The 20427-nt window shown below is 32.5% G+C and overlaps 1 protein-coding gene and 1 pseudogene across 2 annotated transcripts; both read left to right on the top strand.

Moving 5' to 3' along the window:
* Window positions 1-666: 666 nt before the first annotated feature.
* Window positions 667-6573, top strand: LOC136061106 (uncharacterized). Of its 2 annotated transcripts, none has more exons than XM_065775941.1 (5): window positions 667-1544; window positions 2803-2917; window positions 4131-4176; window positions 4270-4346; window positions 6279-6573. In XM_065775941.1, the coding sequence occupies exons 1-4, from the start codon at window positions 1398-1400 to the stop codon at window positions 4313-4315; spliced, it is 354 nt and encodes a 117-aa protein (XP_065632013.1). In that variant the 5' UTR covers window positions 667-1397; the 3' UTR covers window positions 4316-4346; window positions 6279-6573. The 2 variants fall into 2 exon arrangements, with proteins under 2 accessions (XP_065632013.1, XP_065632015.1); XM_065775943.1 differs by having other exon boundaries at window positions 676-1544; window positions 4324-4346.
* Window positions 6574-13521: 6948 nt separating this feature from the next.
* On the top strand, window positions 13522-20306 carry LOC111985888 (uncharacterized; annotated as a pseudogene).
* Window positions 20307-20427: the final 121 nt, after the last annotated feature.

Genomic DNA, 20427 nt, shown 5'->3' with positions numbered 1-20427 from the left:
CGTGTTGAGGTAAGGGTATTCGACTAAATGGCTCAACCCTAACCCAACCCATTTAATAATCGTGTCATGATCTTTCAACCCTAACCCGACCTGTTAATAAGGCGGGTAGACATGACCCAACCCATTTGACATGCTTAATAAACGAGTCGTGTTGGATTGACACAAATGTAACACAACTCATTTCAACCTGCATAATATTAAATATAACATCCATTTAGAAATAGTTTTTTTACATCTCAAAAAGTAGTGCATACACTTCAAGTTTTCAACCCACATTTAAAATAATATAGTTCAACAAAAATATGACATTCATCTAGAAATAAGTTCTTTACACTTGAAAAGAAGTGCATACACTTCAACCCAAATTCAAAATAACAAAGTTTAACAAAAATAAAATACCATAATTCAACAAAAATATAATATCCTTGAAACTTGCCAAATACTAAGTATCAATATTGAAAGAATTTGGCAAACAGTAGACTAATCCTGACTATGACCACGATTATCATCCATAGATTCTTTGTTGATGTCCAAATTCATAACATCTTCCACAAGCTCATCAAATTTCATTTGTGCAAGTTCTATGCCCAAAAAAAAAAAAGTATTAGTAGTTCTAGGGTTTGTAAAGTTTCAATTTCCAATTATATCTCTTGTAAATTTTTGTAATTACTCACTTTTCTTTTTAGATTTAAAATATATGTTGGATATAAAACGTATTTGACATATCTAAAATAAAATAAATATTTATTTGTTATACGAGTTAAACGGGTTGTGTTAAGTGGGTTATTTCGGGTTGACACAAATAAATTAGCGTGTCAAATGTATCTATTGCGGGTTACGCAGGTTAACCCGCTTATGACACGTTTCTTATCGTGTCGCTTTCGGGTCGACCTATTTATGACCCAAACCCATTAAGGCCTAACTCTAACCCAAAAAAACCCATGTCGGGTTCATGTCGTGTTCGTGGGTTGGGTCACACCCCTACTTTGGAAATGGACTCAGAATAAGAATAATAAGATCTGCAGGCGTAAATGCAGATTAAAAGGCGTAAATGCTCCCAAGAAGATTTGCTCCTTTGCTGCATTTTCTGAGCCCTTTATTTGACATTTTCTCTCTTTTTTTTTTTTTTTTTTTTTTAAAAACAAACACAAGATTAAGCAAGAATACAAACACAAATCCAGTAAGAACACGAACACAAACACAAATACAAATACAAATGCTGACAAATCCAGCAAGAACACAAACACAAATCCAGCAAAAATACAAACACAAACCCATCAATCCATCTTCAGCAAAACCAGCAACAACCCAAAAAATATAATCACAAATCCAAAGAGGAAACGACGCCGTCAATCGGATTCTCAGAGCTCATCGATCGGAGTAGATCTTCTTTGGAAATGGACTCGAAAAATGCAGCAGAGGAAACGATGCCGTCGTCGCTGTCGAGCCTCATCTCTCTCGCCTTCGCTTCCGCCTCCTCCTCCTCCGCTCAACAACCTTACTTCTCCGAGCTCCTCTCCTTCAATCTCGATTGTCTCCAAAAGGTTTTGGTTTTCTCTCTCTCTCTCTGTGCTTTTGTTTTGTTGTGTGAGAAAATTTTGATACAAAAACTTGTAGGAGCCGGATCTTCTTCGAGTTGATGCAGAGCAGATCTAGAGGCAAATGCAAGAGGAGGCTTCTGGGATTTGATGATTTTCTGGTTTTGAACTTTTTGGGCTTATGACTTGGGGATTTGATGATTTTGCTGGGGTTGAAAATGAGGGCTTTGAGATTTATGATTTCATTTTTGAGCTGAATTTTTTGGGTTTTTTTGTGTGATTGTTTCTCAAGAAAATTTTTGGGATGAACAAGGAACATGAACATGTTCTTCAGAAAAAGAATAATGAAAGAAATAATTTTTTTAATTTAATTATCTTATTTTATTTTAATAGAATTAAAAAAAAATGAAAATGTCTTTTTTTTTTAATATTATTTTATGCTGATTATTTTATTATTTTTTTTTTGTGGGGGGGGGGGGGGTGGGGTTTGGTGTGGTGTTGGAAGGGATTGTAAATGTTGGTTGAGGCTTTCAGAAGGTGTTTCATTTAAACAAAATTTTTGGGAAGTCTGCCAATTTTTTGGCTCTTATAGGTGTTTCATGCAATGAGTTATATACAACAACAACAACAAAGCCTTAATCTTAAAATTCTAAAATTGGCTATGAATCTTCAACGAATTAGTTAAGATCGGTCACCTATATTCTTTTTCTCTATTTTACTTTATCAAAAGTCTATAGTCGTGTTTTAAAATGTGGCTATAGATCTAACTTAAAAAAAAAAGAAAAAGAAAATTAAAGGAGGACCCTATAGCCATATATACAAAAATGCGACTATAGATTTAATCTATAGTCATGTTTTTAAAACGTAGTTATAGTTTAAGTCTATAGTTGCGTTTATAAAACATGGATATAGTTAACCTATAACTGCGTTTTGAAAATAATATCCGTATTTAGAAATGCAACTAGAGGGCTATTTGATTTTTTTTTTTTTAACAAATCAATATTTTTTTTTTCGCTTTTGAGTTCGAACCCTACTAAAAGAATTTAAATTTTCTGTCTCCTTATAACATATAAAAACTAAATCGTTTTTTACATTAAATTATTATAATTAAAAAAAAAAAAACTGATCTCTACATTTCTCACTACAGCCGCCTTACCTTCATTCTCTTCTTTTCTTCTCTCTAAGTTCCGTGACTCTCTCTTCCCTCTTCATCACCCCCATTCTTTCTCTCTAGTTTCTTATTTTGATTTTTTCAAATCTTCAGGGATGGAAGGATACAAGTTCGATTTTTGATGAAGTATTTCAAATCATTACTAAAGGATTCAGATCGGACTTGCACTGGTGTGCTCTGCTCGCATCCTCTCTCCCGAGATATCCATGTAAGTCTCTCTCTCTCCGTTTCCGATCGATGAGCTAATGCCTGTTGATTGATGGAATTGCATCTGAAATACTTTGCTTGTTGAAATTCTAGGGGTTTGTTGATACTGTTTTCTGTTATTTTGATGTGTGAACGAAATTGTGTGTGATGTTATGCTTGGAAAGTAGTAGTTATTGAAATGCATTCATGAGAGGAAAAAAAAAAAATCGGATTTTGACAGGTGGGCTTTTGCATTGATAAGTAAAAAGCTTGCATTAGTTGTTCATATCTGATTAATTATGGGGAAAATTTTCTCTTCATCACTAAAGAGTGTTGTTTTAAGCTAGAAAAAATGGGTTATCTTTAAATAAACATTGGCCTTCTACCTCATACTTTGCATCTGCATTGGTTTTCAAGTTTAGTGCAGTAAGAGTGCTTCCTAGTTTCTGAGAAGTATGAGGTAAAAGTAATGGAAATAACTAAAACTCACTTCTACTCATAAGCAGTTTTGAACGAATAAAATCATGTTCTTTTGCACATTCATTATCTAAAATTGCTAACTTTTTAACTTAGATGTTCTTTTGTTTATATGATTAATAATCACAAAGATGGAGAATCACATCGATTTTTTTTTCCCTCAAAATATACATGTATGGAGCATAATTGTACTCAAATAATTGCAAGAAAATAAAAAGGAAAAAGACGAAGAACGTTGAGCAAGCCTTCTAGAATTGAAAAGCACTTTAGAATGTAGGCTGTACTATTCTGTTGATCCTTTTGGATGGGAGTTCATATTTTCTTTTCTTTTCATTTTTATTTTATTTTATTTTATTTTTAAAATAAGTCAAACTAGCTAGAATGAATAACGTTCTTTCCTTTTGTCACTAAGCTCATGTCAGCCACTCATCCTAGCATAAACAGTACTAAGCAGCCTTTGAGAGCCACTATAGAAATGTAATATTACTTTCATGATCTTAAGAATTTAACGAAAGTGAGGTTCTTACTTCGGGTTTGCATCTGGGTATACCTTTGGATTGATGACAACAGTGTTGTAGAATTCATTGGGAAAATATTTATTGCAGGTTAGACTTCAGCTTTCCAAAGAAAAATGTTTACTTCAGATTTCCTGGAGATTGAAAATTCGTTTTTCATATCAAAATATATATTGTACATTCTGAGTATTGCTTCTTTCATTAATCATCACACTTATTTTCCAAGTTATTTTTTTACTCCAGTTGTGTCAATCATAGCTGCATTAGGGTTCTTGCTGTATGGTGGAAGGTGAGTTTTTTGCATCATATTTGGTAGTTGTTGGTGTTCCTTGTCTTTCTTTGGAGTTTTATTTGTGCACTTTCTCCTGGTGGATTGACATAGCCAATGCTTACAAATTATTTTTCATGCTGAGACGCTTTCCTATTGAATCAAAAGGATGAAGGAAGAAGCTTCATAAGGTATGTGCCTTCCCATTAAAATTTTTCTAGGGAATTTAAGCTTTTCCATATTTGGTTAAGGTTCAGCATGAAAGAGAGTTATTCTCTTTTACCTTCTTTTTAAATTTTTTATTTTTTTATTTTTTTTATTGAAGTTTGTCCTAATGCCTATTCTTAGATTAATTTATAGAGCCTCCAACTTTTTTGGAAAATTCAATCTTTGCCTAATAAGCATTAGATACATGTGATTTGAGTTCATGATATGTATAGTAAAATTCAGAGTTTGATTCCTCCCTTTCACACCCAATTTTTGCGTTTTTATTCTTTAAAGTTGATTTTGTTGCTCGTGTTTTTATTTTCTTCAAGTTTATTATTAGGTTTGAATGGTCTTATTTTTAGAAGTAGGCTTGATCATGGTTTTAGAAGGATATGATTAACATGTGTTGTTGATACACTTTGGTGTTGGTGAATAGTTTTGTAATACATAGATTATGTCAGTGCAAAAGAAGTCTGCTATATGGTATAGCAGACTTCTATAAAAGTTGCTACACACAGCTCAAATAACCCTTTTAAGATCTTTCGTATAATGGAACACCCTGATTTCCTACTTTGAATGAAATTGGTACTAATAAGTTGAAGTTGTCAAAACATACCCTTGAAGTTGAAGAAAAGGGCAAATCTGACTCTCACAACCTTCAAGTCTGCAAAACTGATTTCACCAGTATACTATATAATAGCAATAGGATCCCAGTCCCAGGTCTGTATTTTCACGTCCATTTAGTGATTTGAGTTAGATATGGAGGGACCATGCATTAAGAGGTATAAAATGTGAAACAGTATAATGATAACTGGGGATTGGTTTAATAGAATAGACTCTGATAAATGGATTTTTGAACTTTATAACTTAAAAGGAATTATTGCTAGTGAGGGATAAAAAATGGATTCCGGGAAAAGAGAGGTATTTTCATTTTGAGGAAAATCTATAGTTTCAGATTCATGTACCGGACCTTGAACCTGTGACTTTTTAGTTAGAATTCCACTCATGACACCAGCAGGCCACAGGTATTTATTCTTTGCAGACTTGAAGGTTGTGAGGCTCAGATTTGCTCTTTTGTTTGGTTACTGAGAAAATCTGAGGGAAAGTGTTTAAGGAGAGTGGGCTTGAGGGCCAAATGTTTTGGCTTAGAAATCTAGAGGTTATATTGTTTATTTAAGTTTTAGATTTTAGAAGGGTTGAATGGGTATTTGTGGGCTTATTTAAATTTAAATTTTAGATGGTTTTAGTGGGTATTAGTGGATTATCCATTTAGACCCATCTAATTAAATAACCAAATGGGTTTTTACCCATATAACCCAAATATTCAAATGGGTTGGGTTACGACTTATCCAAATAAGGTGGGTAATGAGTGGGTTCATGGATATGGATAAAAATTGCCACCCCTAGCTATACCTATTAGAGAATGCAACTCTGTGCAAAAGAAGTCTGCTATACCTATTAGAGAATGCAACTCTTTGGGAATATTACACAATATTCTAAAATGTGAAATGGGTACAAACCAAAATGTACGACATCAATTACCTAGTATAATTTTTTAGTAAAAGGCTAATATTTCCAAATGATGCGGAGCCTAAGATAATAAATTAGCTGTATATTTAAAGGTGATCTTAGTCCAGGTAATGCTTCCTTCCAATACTCTAATTTTGGATTTGGGTCTTCAAATTTCCCATTAAAAGTATGAACGCATCTGTTGGTATCCGGATTGCAAATGAGATTGGTGTTCCGATTTTGGTTGATGCCCCAAAGAGTTGATTTGCTGGGGGCCCCTTCCTTAGGATTCGGGTTGACATTGATGTTACTAAACCCCTTATGAGAGGAAAAATGATTCATATTGAAGGGGCGGAGAAAGGTTGGGTGTTCTTTAAGTATGAAAGGCTGCCTACCTTTTGTTGTAGGTGTGGTATACTTGGCCATCAAGATCAGGAGTGTCAAAAGGTACATAAGGGTTTTCTGTCAACAGATGGGGATGAATTTCAATTTGGTCCATGGATGCGTGCAATTGCACCAAAAATCAAACAGAGAAAAGGAAAGCCCCAGCTGGTCCAAGTTCAGTGATGATGATGAAGAGGACAATCAAGTTATCGATGGGGAAGAGGATGGAGCTGGACAACCCAATATCCACCACCAGCCACCAACTATTCTGATGACCAGTGAAGCTAACAAGGAAATAGCCAAGCAAAAACTAGAGAATCCAAGACAGTTCACTGGTCTGAGTATGCCGAAATTTCCTGATCCCATTCAAATTTAAATTTTTGAACGAGATGGTGGTGTATTCAAATCCACCTCTTCTAAGAATCCAGATTTTTTATTTTTCTTCTCTTTCGAAATGAAAATCATCGTGAAATATGTAGGTAAGTGTTTTGGAAGGTTTGAAAGTTTCAAAAGAAGATAATTTGGATATGTTGGATCCTTTTTCTAGGGAATGTATTTCAACAAGGACTCTTTTTAAGGACTGAGAAGTCAGATAAGGTTCAATTAACTATTGTATAATTTGCCTCCTAGACATGAGGATAAACTGCTTAGCCCATCAGGGGTGAAAAGCCCCTGGATTACCTGGTAACTGGTTCTGGCGGGTGGGGTCAATTACCTGTAGGAGTTTGATTAACAGTGAAGATTGTTGTACAGTATGCCCTGTGACGTGCAACTAATCTGAGTGAAGTTCTCCTATGTCATTAAAAAAAAAAAAAAAAAACTATTGTATTCCTACTGTATCAATCATCTCATAGTTTTTCAAGAATTGTGACCAATTCAAATCTCACCCAATCATCCCAATTGCTACTCTTACTTTTGATCCATGTGACATTCTTAATACCCTATTAAATATATTGAGTCTAAATTCTAAATCCTCCAAGTACACACATGTATGACATGCGTACATGAGAATATGAGGTAATCCATGGTTGATTTTTCGTTGTATGGGTTGAGTCTAAATTCTAAATCCTCGTATTGGTTGATTTTCCGCCGATGTAATAATGTAACCATCACTATTATTATTATTATTATTTATAAAATGCAACTTAAAGGACTGAAAAACTCTAATTGAATAAATTTGATATTTAAAGGACTGAAATAAACGAAAACAAAGTTAGAAGACTGAAATGAATTATAAAGAAACTTAGAAAGCAAGCTTTACATTTTAGCCTTATTATTATTATTATTATTATAAAGAATGTAATTAAACAAAGAATTTATTACCGAAAAAAGTTAAACGAAGAATTTTGTTTTTATGGTAACTTACATCTTTTACCTTAATTTTGATTAGTGCTAAGTAGACACTTAGTTTTCTCAAAACATATTTTCCTAAATTTTATATCAAAGTGGCTAACTATACTACCCATCCTTGAAGTTTGGAAGAATTACACTGCAGCCTATACTTGAAGGATAAAAACACACTCCTCTATTGAGGTTTGAAATAAATAACACTCTGTTCCTTCTGTTAATACTGGTAACAATAGTTTCCAATTTTTAAAAAAGTCTTTGCATCAAAGTTTAATCATAGTTAGTAAAAATATAATTGATAGTTTTGGAATAGAAATGCAAAGTTTATCATGCATCAAAAGACTTGCAATGACAAATCTCTCCACAACTTGTTGAAAAAAGGAAAAAAAAATCTATATTGAAAAATTTTAAATACCCTTTAATTAAAACAATAAATTTAAGAATTAGAGGATAAGAAATAAAGAAAAGTTAATTCTTTATTTCAAACCACACCTGAAGGAAAAAAAAACACACTCTCTTCCCTTGATGTTTGAAATAAATAACACTCCACCACTTCTGTTAATATTAGTGACTATATATTCCCTTTTTCTTTTTTAAATTCTCTTTCACCAAAGTTTAATCATGGTTTGTATTTTAGAATAGAAATGCAAAGTTTATCAAGCACCAAAAGATTTGCAACAACAAATCTCTCCACAGCTTGTTTAAAAAAGAAAAAGCAAAATTCATATTGAATTTTTTCAAAATACTCTTTGATTAAAACAATTAATTTTAGAATTTGAGAATAAGAAATAAAGAAAATTTAATTCTTTATTTCAAACCTTCCTGAAGGGAAAAAAATTCTCTCCTCCCTTCAGGTTTGAAATAAATAACACTCCACCCATTCTGTTAATATTAGTATCAATATATTCCAATTTTTTTTTAAAAGAATTCTCTTTACCAAAATTTAATCATGGTTAGTATAAATATAATTGATAATTTTATAATAGAAATGCAAAGTTTATCAAGTACCAAAAGACTTGTAATGATAAATCTCTCCACAACTCGTTGAAAAATTAACAAGAAAAAGCAAAATTCATATTGAATTTTTAAAAAATATATTCTTTAATAAAACAATTAATTTAAAAATTAAAGAAAAGTTCATTCTTTATTTCAAACCATATAACTACAACAAAATGTATTTTCAGTGACGAAAAAATTCGTCACTAAAAGTCCAGTTTTAAAAAATTGAAAAAAAAAAAACTTATCATGGTTAATAAAAAATTTCTCCTTGTTAATAATTTTTTTAAAAAATAAATAAATAACACTCCACCCCCTCTGTTAATATTAGTAACAATATATTCCAAATATTTTTTTAAAAATTATCTTCACCACGGTTTAATCATGGTTAATAAAAAAAAAGATTGATAATTTTAAGGAGTTTTGCAATAATTGCACCCACTTGAAATGATTCAGGAATATTAATTGATAAATAAAAATAGTTTTGTTGACCATAATCTGCAACTCATGCACATGATCCAAAACTAAGATATTATCATTCATCTTAAAATTAAAGTACTTTTGAATAACAAATTTTTTTGTATCTATCTTCTCAGTTTGTACTTTGCTTTTAAAGCATTCCAAATCTCCTTTGGTGATTTCATTGGTGTGAAGAGATCATAAAGACAATCTGAAAAAGTGTTAAGAATGTGTCTTCTACTAATAAGTTTGGCTTCCTCTCATTTCTTTCTTTGTGCCTTGATCTCATCACTATCTTCATCACTTGCAGTTGGAAAAGACATCAAATTCGAGTCCAGGCCATAGAAATTTTTTAGTGTAGTGAGTAAGAATTTCATCTTGTCTTTCCACCAAGTGAAATTGGTTCCATCAAAGCAATCTAATTTCACCAATTCATGATTCAACATATTCAAAGTTGTAACATCATTTACTTCTTCCATTGTAGGAAGTATTGTCTAAGATTGTTGGAAACTCAAGGAGTAATAATGAAAGAACAAAGTGAACTCAATAAGCAAACAAAAAATTTGATAACTTGGAAGCACAATAAAATGCTATCCTTAGATAATATTTGCCTCTCACACAAGAGTTGATAAATGGTTATTACAAATTTTTCCTTAGAATATAACCAAGTTTATTGGATTCTACAAATAAGAATTTCGCATAAGACCCATTGGATTTCTTGTGTCTGTACAAAGATTTGAGAGAGAAGGAACTAATTACCAGATGAATATGAACTACTATTTATACTCAATAATTTATTACCCTTCAATACGTACCAATGGAGAGTTACATCAGTTTATTTAAATGTTCACAAGGTATTTGAAACCTTTTGAGATTATCAGAACAATTGCTAGAAATTTTTGCTGAAATTTTTTTTTTTTGACTTTTGACCAGTCAATCATGAATCAAATAGAAATCGAGAGAAGTAGATTGCCTAGAAAAATTCCACCATCGATTTGATTGGTCAAACAAGATTTTCAACTGGTTGAAATCCTTAAACATGATTTTTTACTTATCATCTTATTCAAATGATATATTCTCTACACATGTATATTATTACAACATATCTTTGTATATACTTATTTATACATCAATGGATTGGTTAAGAGTTGATAGTTTGGGTACGAAAGGTACTATGTTCACAATATTTTTGCAATAAATTATAGGTGGTAAGTTGTTTTTTTGTTTTAGTTTGAATCTCATAATTTAAATTACTTTTTTATCCACCTATAACCACTAATAGCAACCTACTATTTAAAATTTATTATGAGAGTATTAGAAAAATGGGTCATGTTAACGAGTGTCATAGGATATTGGTTAACAATCCAATTAAAGAAAGTTTTATGGGAAAAGAAAAAAAAACAATTAATGTTTTGACAGCCTTTTTTATTTTCCATAAAAGTGATGTCAAAACTTTCTTAAAATTGATTCTTAACTAATACCCTAACGGCACTCGTTAAATTTTCCTTAGGAAAAATATTGTCAACATAGTATTGGTTACTGTCAATCAATCTGTAGTGCTAACCCAAGGTTTGACTGATTGGCTTTCGCCTGGGCGTGCAGCGTGCCATATATATGGAGTCCAAATCTTCTGTTCCACTTTTTCTGTTCCATTCTATACTCCACTAATAAATACTTGCCACGTGTTCACCTAATTAATTAAATACTATTATTATTGACTTATTAATTCTACAGTTATTAATTAATAGTAGTATTTAATTAATTAGGTGAACACATGACAAGTATTTATTGGTGGAGTATAGTGTGGAGCAGGAACAGTGGAACAGAAGATTTGGACTCATATATATGAGCAAGGGACTATTTATTTTTTTTGTTGGAGGGAAAATGAACAGGCAACCTCCACGTGGACTCATGACAAAAAATCAACCAATTAATGAGTAGTTTATCTCATGGCAGAAAAAAAGAAATAAATAAAGGGTCATGTTAACGAGTGCCGTAGGGCATTGGTTAACAATCCAATTAAAGAAAGTTTTTATGGGAAAAGAAAAAAAAGCAATTAATGTTTTGACAGCTTTTTTAATTTCTCATAAAAGTGATGTCAAAATTTTCTTAAAATGGATTCTTAACTAATGCCCCAACTGCACTCGTTAACATTTCCCATAAATAAAAGCAACTAAATTGTTAATCTTTCACAGACTGTCTCTGTGCAATAATAGCCAACAGCCAACCGCCATTATGAACATACGTCAACCGAGACCCGTAATTCCACAGCCTCGTCAAGGTGGTGAAGGTTTCTCAGCAATTCTCACAGTCGTATTATCCTTCATCGCCATCTTTGCCATGGTATTATCAAACTATATTCTAAAGCAAAATGAATATTTCAAATCACAATCTTTCATTGATAGGTGATTTCATTGGTGTGAAGAGATCATAAAGACAATCTGAAAAAGTGTTAAGAATGTGTCTTCTACTAATAAGTTTGGCTTCCTCTCATTTCTTTCTTTGTGCCTTGATCTCATCACTATCTTCATCACTTGCAGTTGGAAAAGACATCAAATTCGAGTCCAGGCCATAGAAATTTTTTAGTGTAGTGAGTAAGAATTTCATCTTGTCTTTCCACCAAGTGAAATTGGTTCCATCAAAGCAATCTAATTTCACCAATTCATGATTCAACATATTCAAAGTTGTAACATCATTTACTTCTTCCATTGTAGGAAATATTGTCTAAGATTGTTGGAAACTCAAGGAGTAATAATGAAAGAACAAAGTGAACTCAATAAGCAAACAAAAAATTTGATAACTTGGAAGCACAATAAAATGTTATCCTTAGATAATATTTGCCTCTCACACAAGAGTTGATAAATGGTTATTACAAATTTTTCCTTAGAATATAACCAAGTTTATTGGATTCTACAAATAAGAATTTCGCATAAGACCCATTGGATTTCTTGTGTCTATACAAAGATTTGAGAGAGAAGGAACTAATTACCAGATGAATATGAACTACTATTTATACTCAATAATTTATTACCCTTCAATAGGTACCAATGGAGAGTTACATCAGTTTATTTAAATGTTCACAAGGTATTTGAAACCTTTTGAGATGATCAGAACAATTGCCAGAAATTTTTGCAGAAATTTTTTTTTTGACTTTTGACCAGTCAATCATGAATCAAATAGAAATCGAGAGAAGTAGATTGCCTAGAAAAATTCCACCATCGATTTGATTGGTCAAACAGGATTTTCAATTGGTTGAAATCCTTAAACATGATTTTTTACTTATCATCTTATTCAAATGATATATTCTCTACACATGTATATTATTACAACATATCTTAGTATATACTTATTTATACATCAATGGATTGGTTAAGAGTTGATAGTTTGGGTACGAAAGGTACTATGTTCACAATATTTTTGCAATAAATTATAGGTGGTAAGTTGTTTTTTGTTTTAGTTTGAATCTCATAATTTAAATTACTTTTTTATCCACCTATAACTACTAATAGCGACCTACTATTTAAAATTTATTAGGAGAGTATTAGAAAAATGGGTCATGTTAACGAGTGTCATAGGACATTGGTTAACAATCCAATTAAAGAAAGTTTTATGGGAAAAGAAAAAAAAAAACAATTAATGTTTTGACAGCCTTTTTTATTTCTCATAAAAGTGATGTCAAAACTTTCTTAAAATAGATTTTTAACTAATGCCCTAACGACACTCGTTAAATTTCCCTTAGGAAAAATATTGTCAACATAGTATTGGTTACTGTCAATCAATCTGTAGCGCTAACCCAAGGTTTGACTGATTGGCTTTGGCCTGAGCGTGCAGCGTGCCATATATATGGAGTCCAAATCTTCTATTCCACTTTTTCTGTTCCATTCTATACTCCACCAATAAATACTTGCCACGTGTTCACCTAATTAATTAAATACTATTATTATTGACTTATAATTCTACAGTTATTAATTAATAGTAGTATTTAATTAATTAGGTGAACACATGACAAGTATTTATTGGTGGAGTATAGTGTGGAGCAAGAATAGTGGAACAGAAGATTTGGACTCATATATATGAGCAAGGGACTATTTATTTTTTTTTGTTGGAGGGAAAATGTACAGGCAACCTCCACGTGGACTCATGACAGAAAATCCACCAATTAATGAGTAGTTTATCTCATGGCAGAAAAAAAGAAATAAATAAAGGGTCATGTTAACGAGTGCCGTAGGGCATTGGTTAACAATCCAATTAAAGAAAGTTTTTATGGGAAAAGAAAAAAAAGCAATTAATGTTTTGACAGTTTTTTTAATTTTCCATAAAAGTGATGTCAAAACTTTCTTAAAATGGATTCTTAACTAATGCCCCAACGGCACTCGTTAACATTTCCCGTAAATAAAAGCAACTAAATTGTTAATCTTTCACAGACTGTCTCTGTGCAATAATAGCCAACAGCCAACCGCCATTATGAACATACGTCAACCGAGACCTGTAATTCCACAGCCTCGTCAAGGCGGTGAAGGTTTCTCAGCAATTCTCACAGTCGTATTATCCTTCATCGCCATCTTTGCCATGGTATTATCAAACTATATTCTAAAGCAAAATGAATATTTCAAATCACAATCTTTCATTGATTTTATATTTATTTAATAGCTCATATCATCTGTTTTATTATGTGTTTCAGGCTTTCAGCTTTAAGCTCGCATTTTGTTTCGTGAAAGTGATTCTTATTTCAATATTCATCTCAGTAGCTGGAATAAGTGTTTATATGATTTTATTTGAGTACATCTCAGCTGACATGAATATAGATTTTGCAGATAGTGATTCCATCATCATCAACTATCAGGAATGTTTTTCCATTCTGCACCAAGTTCCAGAAGGCCATGTTGGGGTTTACTGGAGAGGAGGTGCCCTTCTAAAGACGATTACAGATCCAATTTTGACTACGGTCCTTTCTTTATGATTTTCATTCAGTAGTTGCTTTCCTAGAACTTATGAAATTTCTGCATGCACTTAATTTTTAGGTTTTCATTTGAAGCTGCCTTTTATAACCCATGATGAGTCTGTTCAAGTAACCCTTCAGACAAATCAGGTGGAATTCGATGTTATGAAGATTGAGGAATTTCGTCTTGTCAGTCTAATGCTCAAATCTTTCTTGTGAGTATAATTGCAGGTTAGGGATTTTCCTTGTGGTACAAAAGGAGGTGTCATGATCAACTTTGAGAAGATAGAGGTGCAGCCAGAAATATTTTCTTTTTGCCACAATTAACTAAACTATATATATATGTGTGTGTGTGTGTGTGTGTGTGTGTGTGTGTGTGTGGCTCTATTTTGAAGTTTTTTTTAGAGAGTTTCAACCTCTGACGTTTACTCTTAATGATAGCTCTTTATCATCAAACTATAACATTAATCAGTTTCTGGTGTAAGTAAGGATTAAATCTCAAATCTCTTATTCAACCATTAGAGATTTATTTCTCAAAAAAATGTATTAAAAAAGAAGATTTTACTAGTTAAGCTAATTAGAACCCACATTTTGAATTATTTTTTAAATATACTATATGTACTCTATCATTTATAAGCTACCTGAATATTAAATGACTAGAACCGACATTTTGAATTATTTTTTAGATGTACTATATCATTGTATATTATGCATGTACTCTTATCATTTATAAGCTACCTAAATATTAAATGAAACACGGTTTTATTAACAACTTGCTAACAACCAAAAATTGTAATTAAATCAATTATAAATTATAGATATGTGGTTAAAATGATGGAAAATTACATGAAATAAGAAGAAAAAAAAGTATTACACTTGGAAATATATTATTATATTTTACGTACACACCCAAAAAAAAATTAGTAATGCTATTTATAACCTAATATAAATATATATATATATATATATATCTCGTCACTCTTGACATATATTATAAGATGATTATTTCTTAATTTATTTGTTTATTATACTTACAAAAAAAAAGAATTTAGACATTTAATAACAAATTGAAGGGGCCAAGTTTTATTTTTCCAATGAGCTACTTGTAAGTATAGTTGCATCATATGGTAAAATGGCTATTTTGCAAAATGTTTGGGGGGCCTTGGCCACCTCTAGTAGATGTTGCTGGGTACAGCTACTAGATGTTGCTGTTTATTAACATTATGGTTTACAAGTGGTCTAAGGTTTGAAATGCTCAAGTTCTACGCACTGATTATAATGCCTTTTCAGGTTGTTAACCGGCTTCAGAAGGACGATGTGCATGACACTCTGCTGAACTATGAGGTGCAGTATGACAATATTTGGATATATGACAAAATTCGTCACAAGATCAATCAGTTCTGCAGCTCTCATTCTCTTCAGCAAGTTTACATTGATGTTTTCAATCAGGTATGTGCTAGGAATAATACACAAAGTAATCAAAAAAGAACAAAGTGGACATAAAAGACAGACAGAAAATTAGATAACTTGGAGGCACAAAATTATTATCTTTAGACAATATTTGCCCTCACACTATTGTTGCTAAAGGGTTATTACAAATTTGTCCCCATGATACAACCATGTTTAGTGGGTTCTATAAATAGCAATTTTTGGAGAATATCTACAGGATTTCTTGTGTTTCTTAGAAATTGATTTTTGGAAAAGAAAAGAATTGGTTATCAAGTGAACATGAACCACTATTTATACCCATAGGGTTATAACCCATCAAAGGACACCAATAGAGAGTTAAAATGTTTCATAAAACCATTCATAAGACTTAAAACATTTTCAAACGTTTAAAACAACTATCAAAATTATTCTAACTTGGTTGAATGTTCAAATAGTGTGTAAAACACCTTGAACGTTTAGACTCTCAAATTACAAATTACCAATTCAAGCTTATTATCAAACAATGTATATGCGGAATATGAAAATAAGCTACAACAGAATTGATAAAACAATCTAAATCATAATTAATTACAACCACAACAATAATTAAAAGGCAAAGATTAAGGGAAGAGAGATGCAAACACAAAGACAACACATCGATGTGTTGTCGAAGAAGAAACCGAAGTCCTTAGCATAAAACCTCTCCGCCGCCCTCCAAGCGGTCAATAATCCACTAGAGAATTAAGTTGGGATACATGAATAGCAAAAGACCCTCTAAGCCTAATCTACTCAGTGTACTTAAGCCCTCTAAGCTTCTTGCTCTAACAAGGTTGCGTCGAACTTTTGTCTTCTCTAGCTTACCAGATTCCGCTATAGCCCATAGCATCAACCAATATCAATTGGTCCATTCCTAACTGTTTCCCAAGCACCAAATAACATTCTCACAGATATGGGTATGGTAAAATAAGGATTTGGCCAAATGTACCTCTCAAGGATGTAACAATGGAGAGGGTGAGAGTAGAAGAATTTGGAGAAACAAGGATGAAGATTGTGGATGAGTCAATCTTGTTTTTCTCTAGGGTTTCTCTTTCAAAATTCTCTCTGGAAGCTCTCTACATTTTGTGGGTATAAGGGGTATTTATATTGGTGTTTGTTTGGAATGCGAAAAGTCAGTTTTTCCCAAACAGAGTAGTCTGGCAACTTGGCCTCGCGACTTGACTGAGTCGCGAGTCTAAGTCGCAAGTTAATGGCTTGGCCAGACTGGAAGCTTTGTCCTGTATTACTCCAGCTGGCGTGACTCTTCAGCTCTTCTGCATGCTTCACATGTGTGCCTCCTTTGGCAACTTGCAAGCCACGAGCCAACCGCGAGATCCAGTCGTGAGGCCTTGCTGAGTTGCACACTTTTAAGCTTTTTTTACACTCTCTCACACACTACCCTTACATAATTCCCACCTAAATACAAGGTTTTTAAATGCTAAATTACAAGCAAATTGACACGGAATAAAACCAACAAAATGATTGATATAATTCAACCTTACAGTTTTGAAATAATTGCACTTACTTGGACTGATTCAAGAATATTGATTAATAAATCACGAAGTTTATTGATCAAAATTTGTAACTCATGCACCTAATCCAAAACTGAGATATAATCAATCATTTTATAATTAAAGTACTTTTGAATAATAAATTTATTCATACCTATCTTCTTAGTTTTGTACTTTGCCTCCAAAGTATTCCAAATCTCATTCGGTGACTTCATTGATGTGTAGAGATCATAGAGCTGATCCAAAAGTGTGTTGAGAATGTGTCCTCTACAAATCAGTTCATCTTCCTCCTGTTTCTTTCTTTATGCCTTGATCTCATCACTATCTTCATCACTTGCACTAGGAAAAGGCATCAAATTTAGGTCCAAGACATAGAACTCTCCTATCAGTTAGATAGAACGCTAGCAATCTCTAAGTTCTATCTTGGTTGGACTGATTCAAAAGTTTCAGTACAGTGAGTAGAAATTTCATCTTATCTTTCCACCGAGCGAAATTGGTTCCATAAAAGCGATCCAATTTCACCAATTCATGATTCAACATCTTCAATGTTATAACATCACTTGCTCCTTCCATTGTAACAAATATTGTCTAAGATTGTTAGGAATAATACACAAGTAATTAAGAAAGAACAAAGTGAACACAAGAGAAATAGAAAATTAGATAACTTGGAGGCACAAAATTGTTATCCTTAGACAATATTTGCCCCACATTATTGTTGCCCTAGGATTATCACAAATTTGTCCTCAAGATACAACCAAGTTTGTTGGGTTTTACAAATAGCAATTTTTGGAGAATACATTCAGGATTTCTTGTGTTTCTTAGATATTGATTTTCGAGAGAGAAAAAATTGGTTATTAGTGAACATGAACCACTATTTATACCCATAGAGTTATAACCCTTCAAAAGGCACCAATGAAGAGCTAAAAAATGTTTCATAAAACTGTCCACAAGGCTTAATTAAAACCTTTTCAAATGTTCTGAACAGTTACCAAAAAATTCTGTAGAAATTCAGTTTTTACTAGCTTCAATTGATCGAAAGAATTGAACATTAATCAAAGGTTCTTTTCGACCAATTGAAGAAGAATCGAACATCAATCGAGAGAGGCAGAAGCTCCAAATCAAATTCCTTGATCACTTCGATCGATCGAGCAAATCTTCGACCGATCGAAAAACTTGAATTTAGAATTTTCACTTTATTAGTTTACACAAATGAATAATCTCCAAATTTATATATTGTCATTACAACCTATCCAAGTATATATCTCTATCTACAACAGTATGGATGCTAAAGAAAACATACCCTTTAAAGCCATAAACGAACATATTTTGGGAGCTTGTAGTTTAGCTTTACACTATAAGAAGTCTTCCAAGTGCTATTAAAGTACTGTACTTTTCTTCTTTTGCTTTAGTAGTTTAATTTGATAGATTGTTTAGCATATTGAAATCTTAAACTTAAAGTTGTGCCATGTACACTTCCAAGGATTATTTCTCTACGGGAATCTATGTTGGTGTTAAGTTGCCAGCATTATTAAAGAGCTGCTTACTATACTTCATATAGTTGTGTAACATTTTGGTACCGCGCGCAGTGCAGTGGTTATCAAATCTTTTTCTATTTGTTTATTGGGTAAATTACAACTTACACATATGTGGTTTGATTGAAATTGAAGTTGACTATCTATGGTTTAAAATTTAACGTTTTAACCCACTGAGGTTTGACCGAAATTTAAGTTTGTTACCTATGGTTTGAAATTCTATGATACAAGTGTTCTGCTAGATTCTTTTTTATTTTATTTGATGTTGTATTTTTATATTTTTTTGGAGGAGAGAAACATAAAACTTGAGCAAAATTACATACTTAGCATTGTTTTTAAGAGAGGTGAGTTCAAAGACTCTAACTAAGCTAACCACATGTGGGTAGAGTGTTAAATTTTAAACCATAAGTAATTTAAATTTCAACCAAATCACAGATGAGTAAATTGTAATTTACTATTATTTATTTCATGTTATATTTATAAAGCGTGTAACTCGCACAGATTGCTGAAAAGATGAAAGATGCTCTCCAAGGTGACTACACACGTTATGCTCCAGGTATTGAAATCATGAGTGTTCGCGTTACAAAGCCAATCATCCCGGAAAGCATAAGACGCAATTTTGAACAGATGGAAGAGGAACGCACTAAGGTTCAGTTTCTTTTTCCTGAATACAAGAGAATGTCCTTTTACTTTTTTTAAAAAAAAATTCCTCTGTTAGTTAAGCAAAGGAAATAGACACACACGCAAAATATGATTCTAGATATGCCGATTCTTTACAAATTAAATGCGTTTTTAATGTCCTTTAAACAGTTTAAACCAATTAGCCTTGGTCCAACGAGCAGTCGAGCACTAACCTCACAAGCTTTTTTCCTTATACCCAATTGCTGCTCATGCATGTGTTTGCACCCACAACCAGTCAGTGACAAACATATTGGATAATTTATTATGTAAAAAGCCTCAGAAGTTAATAGAGTGCATCATTCTATGTTTTATGTTGATGTTACTTTGTTAGGTTGTAATTGCTATTGAGAAACTGAAAGTGGTTGAGAAAGAGGTAGAGATAAATATAAAAAAGGCTATCGAGGTAGTGAAGCTGAGAAGAGTGCAAATATGAGCAAAATACTTATGAAGCAGCAAGAAATTGAGAACAAGATGTACATGGCTTGGGAAAAAAGTTTAGCCGATATAGATTTCTACCGGTGAATGTTCCGTTCACTTTTCAGTTTAAAGGACATGCATATGATACTTCAGAAATGACTAATGTTATTGCTCTCTCTACGTTTCTAGGTTATTGAAGGAAGCCGAAGCAAACAAGTTGAAGCTTGCACCGCAATTTCTTGAGCTTAAATTCATCGAGTCCATTGTTGCAGATAAAAAAATGTCATTCGAGGAAAAGGTCTTTGCTCTCTCTCTTGTGCGTATATGTATGTGTGCGCGCAAGCTGCTTGGGGACTTCCTGTTCCTGCAACAGCTGAATATCTAATGTACAGTGGATTCACAACACCACTCACAACTCATCATATGGACAAGTTGTGGCAAAATGGTGCCCTAATATTAATATGCAACTTCTGTCAGGATGACAAATATTTTATGCTGGAATATCTGTAAAGGCGCTGCTAGGCTGGCACTTGAGAAAATTATTAAATTGTTTGGGAGTAATGCTTCCATCCCAAAATATGTAATAATTCTCATTTGATTGAATGGTGTACTCTACCGTCTACAGTCTACACCAATTAATCCAAGTTGCTCACAAGTCTTGAATGACTCAATAAATAAAAAAAAGTGTGTTCTAATTAGTTAAAATCTCTTGTTATTAAATAAAATATTTGACATTCGAATCTTGTCTACCCAAAGAAGAAAAACAATTATCGTTAACAATCATCATCAAATATCCTCTATTTTTAGGGTATGAGTTGCACACCTT

Source organism: Quercus suber, unplaced genomic scaffold, assembly GCF_002906115.3.
Source record: "Quercus suber isolate HL8 unplaced genomic scaffold, Cork oak 2.0 scaffold_122, whole genome shotgun sequence".
In the NCBI taxonomy this organism is placed as follows: Eukaryota; Viridiplantae; Streptophyta; class Magnoliopsida; order Fagales; family Fagaceae; genus Quercus; species Quercus suber.
The sequence above is the reverse complement of the archived record's forward strand: the minus strand, read 5'-3'. Positions and strand labels throughout refer to the sequence as shown.

Excerpts from the sequence above, each read along its gene's own strand:
- LOC136061106 (XM_065775941.1), top strand. The coding sequence starts at position 1,398 with ATGGACTCGAAAAATGCAGCAGAGGAAACGATGCCGTCGTCGCTGTCG. Across the intron at positions 1,545-2,802 it reads ATCTCGATTGTCTCCAAAAG|GGATGGAAGGATACAAGTTC; the intron begins GTTTTGGTTTTC and ends TCAAATCTTCAG. Across the intron at positions 4,177-4,269 it reads TTCTTGCTGTATGGTGGAAG|CCAATGCTTACAAATTATTT; the intron begins GTGAGTTTTTTG and ends GGATTGACATAG.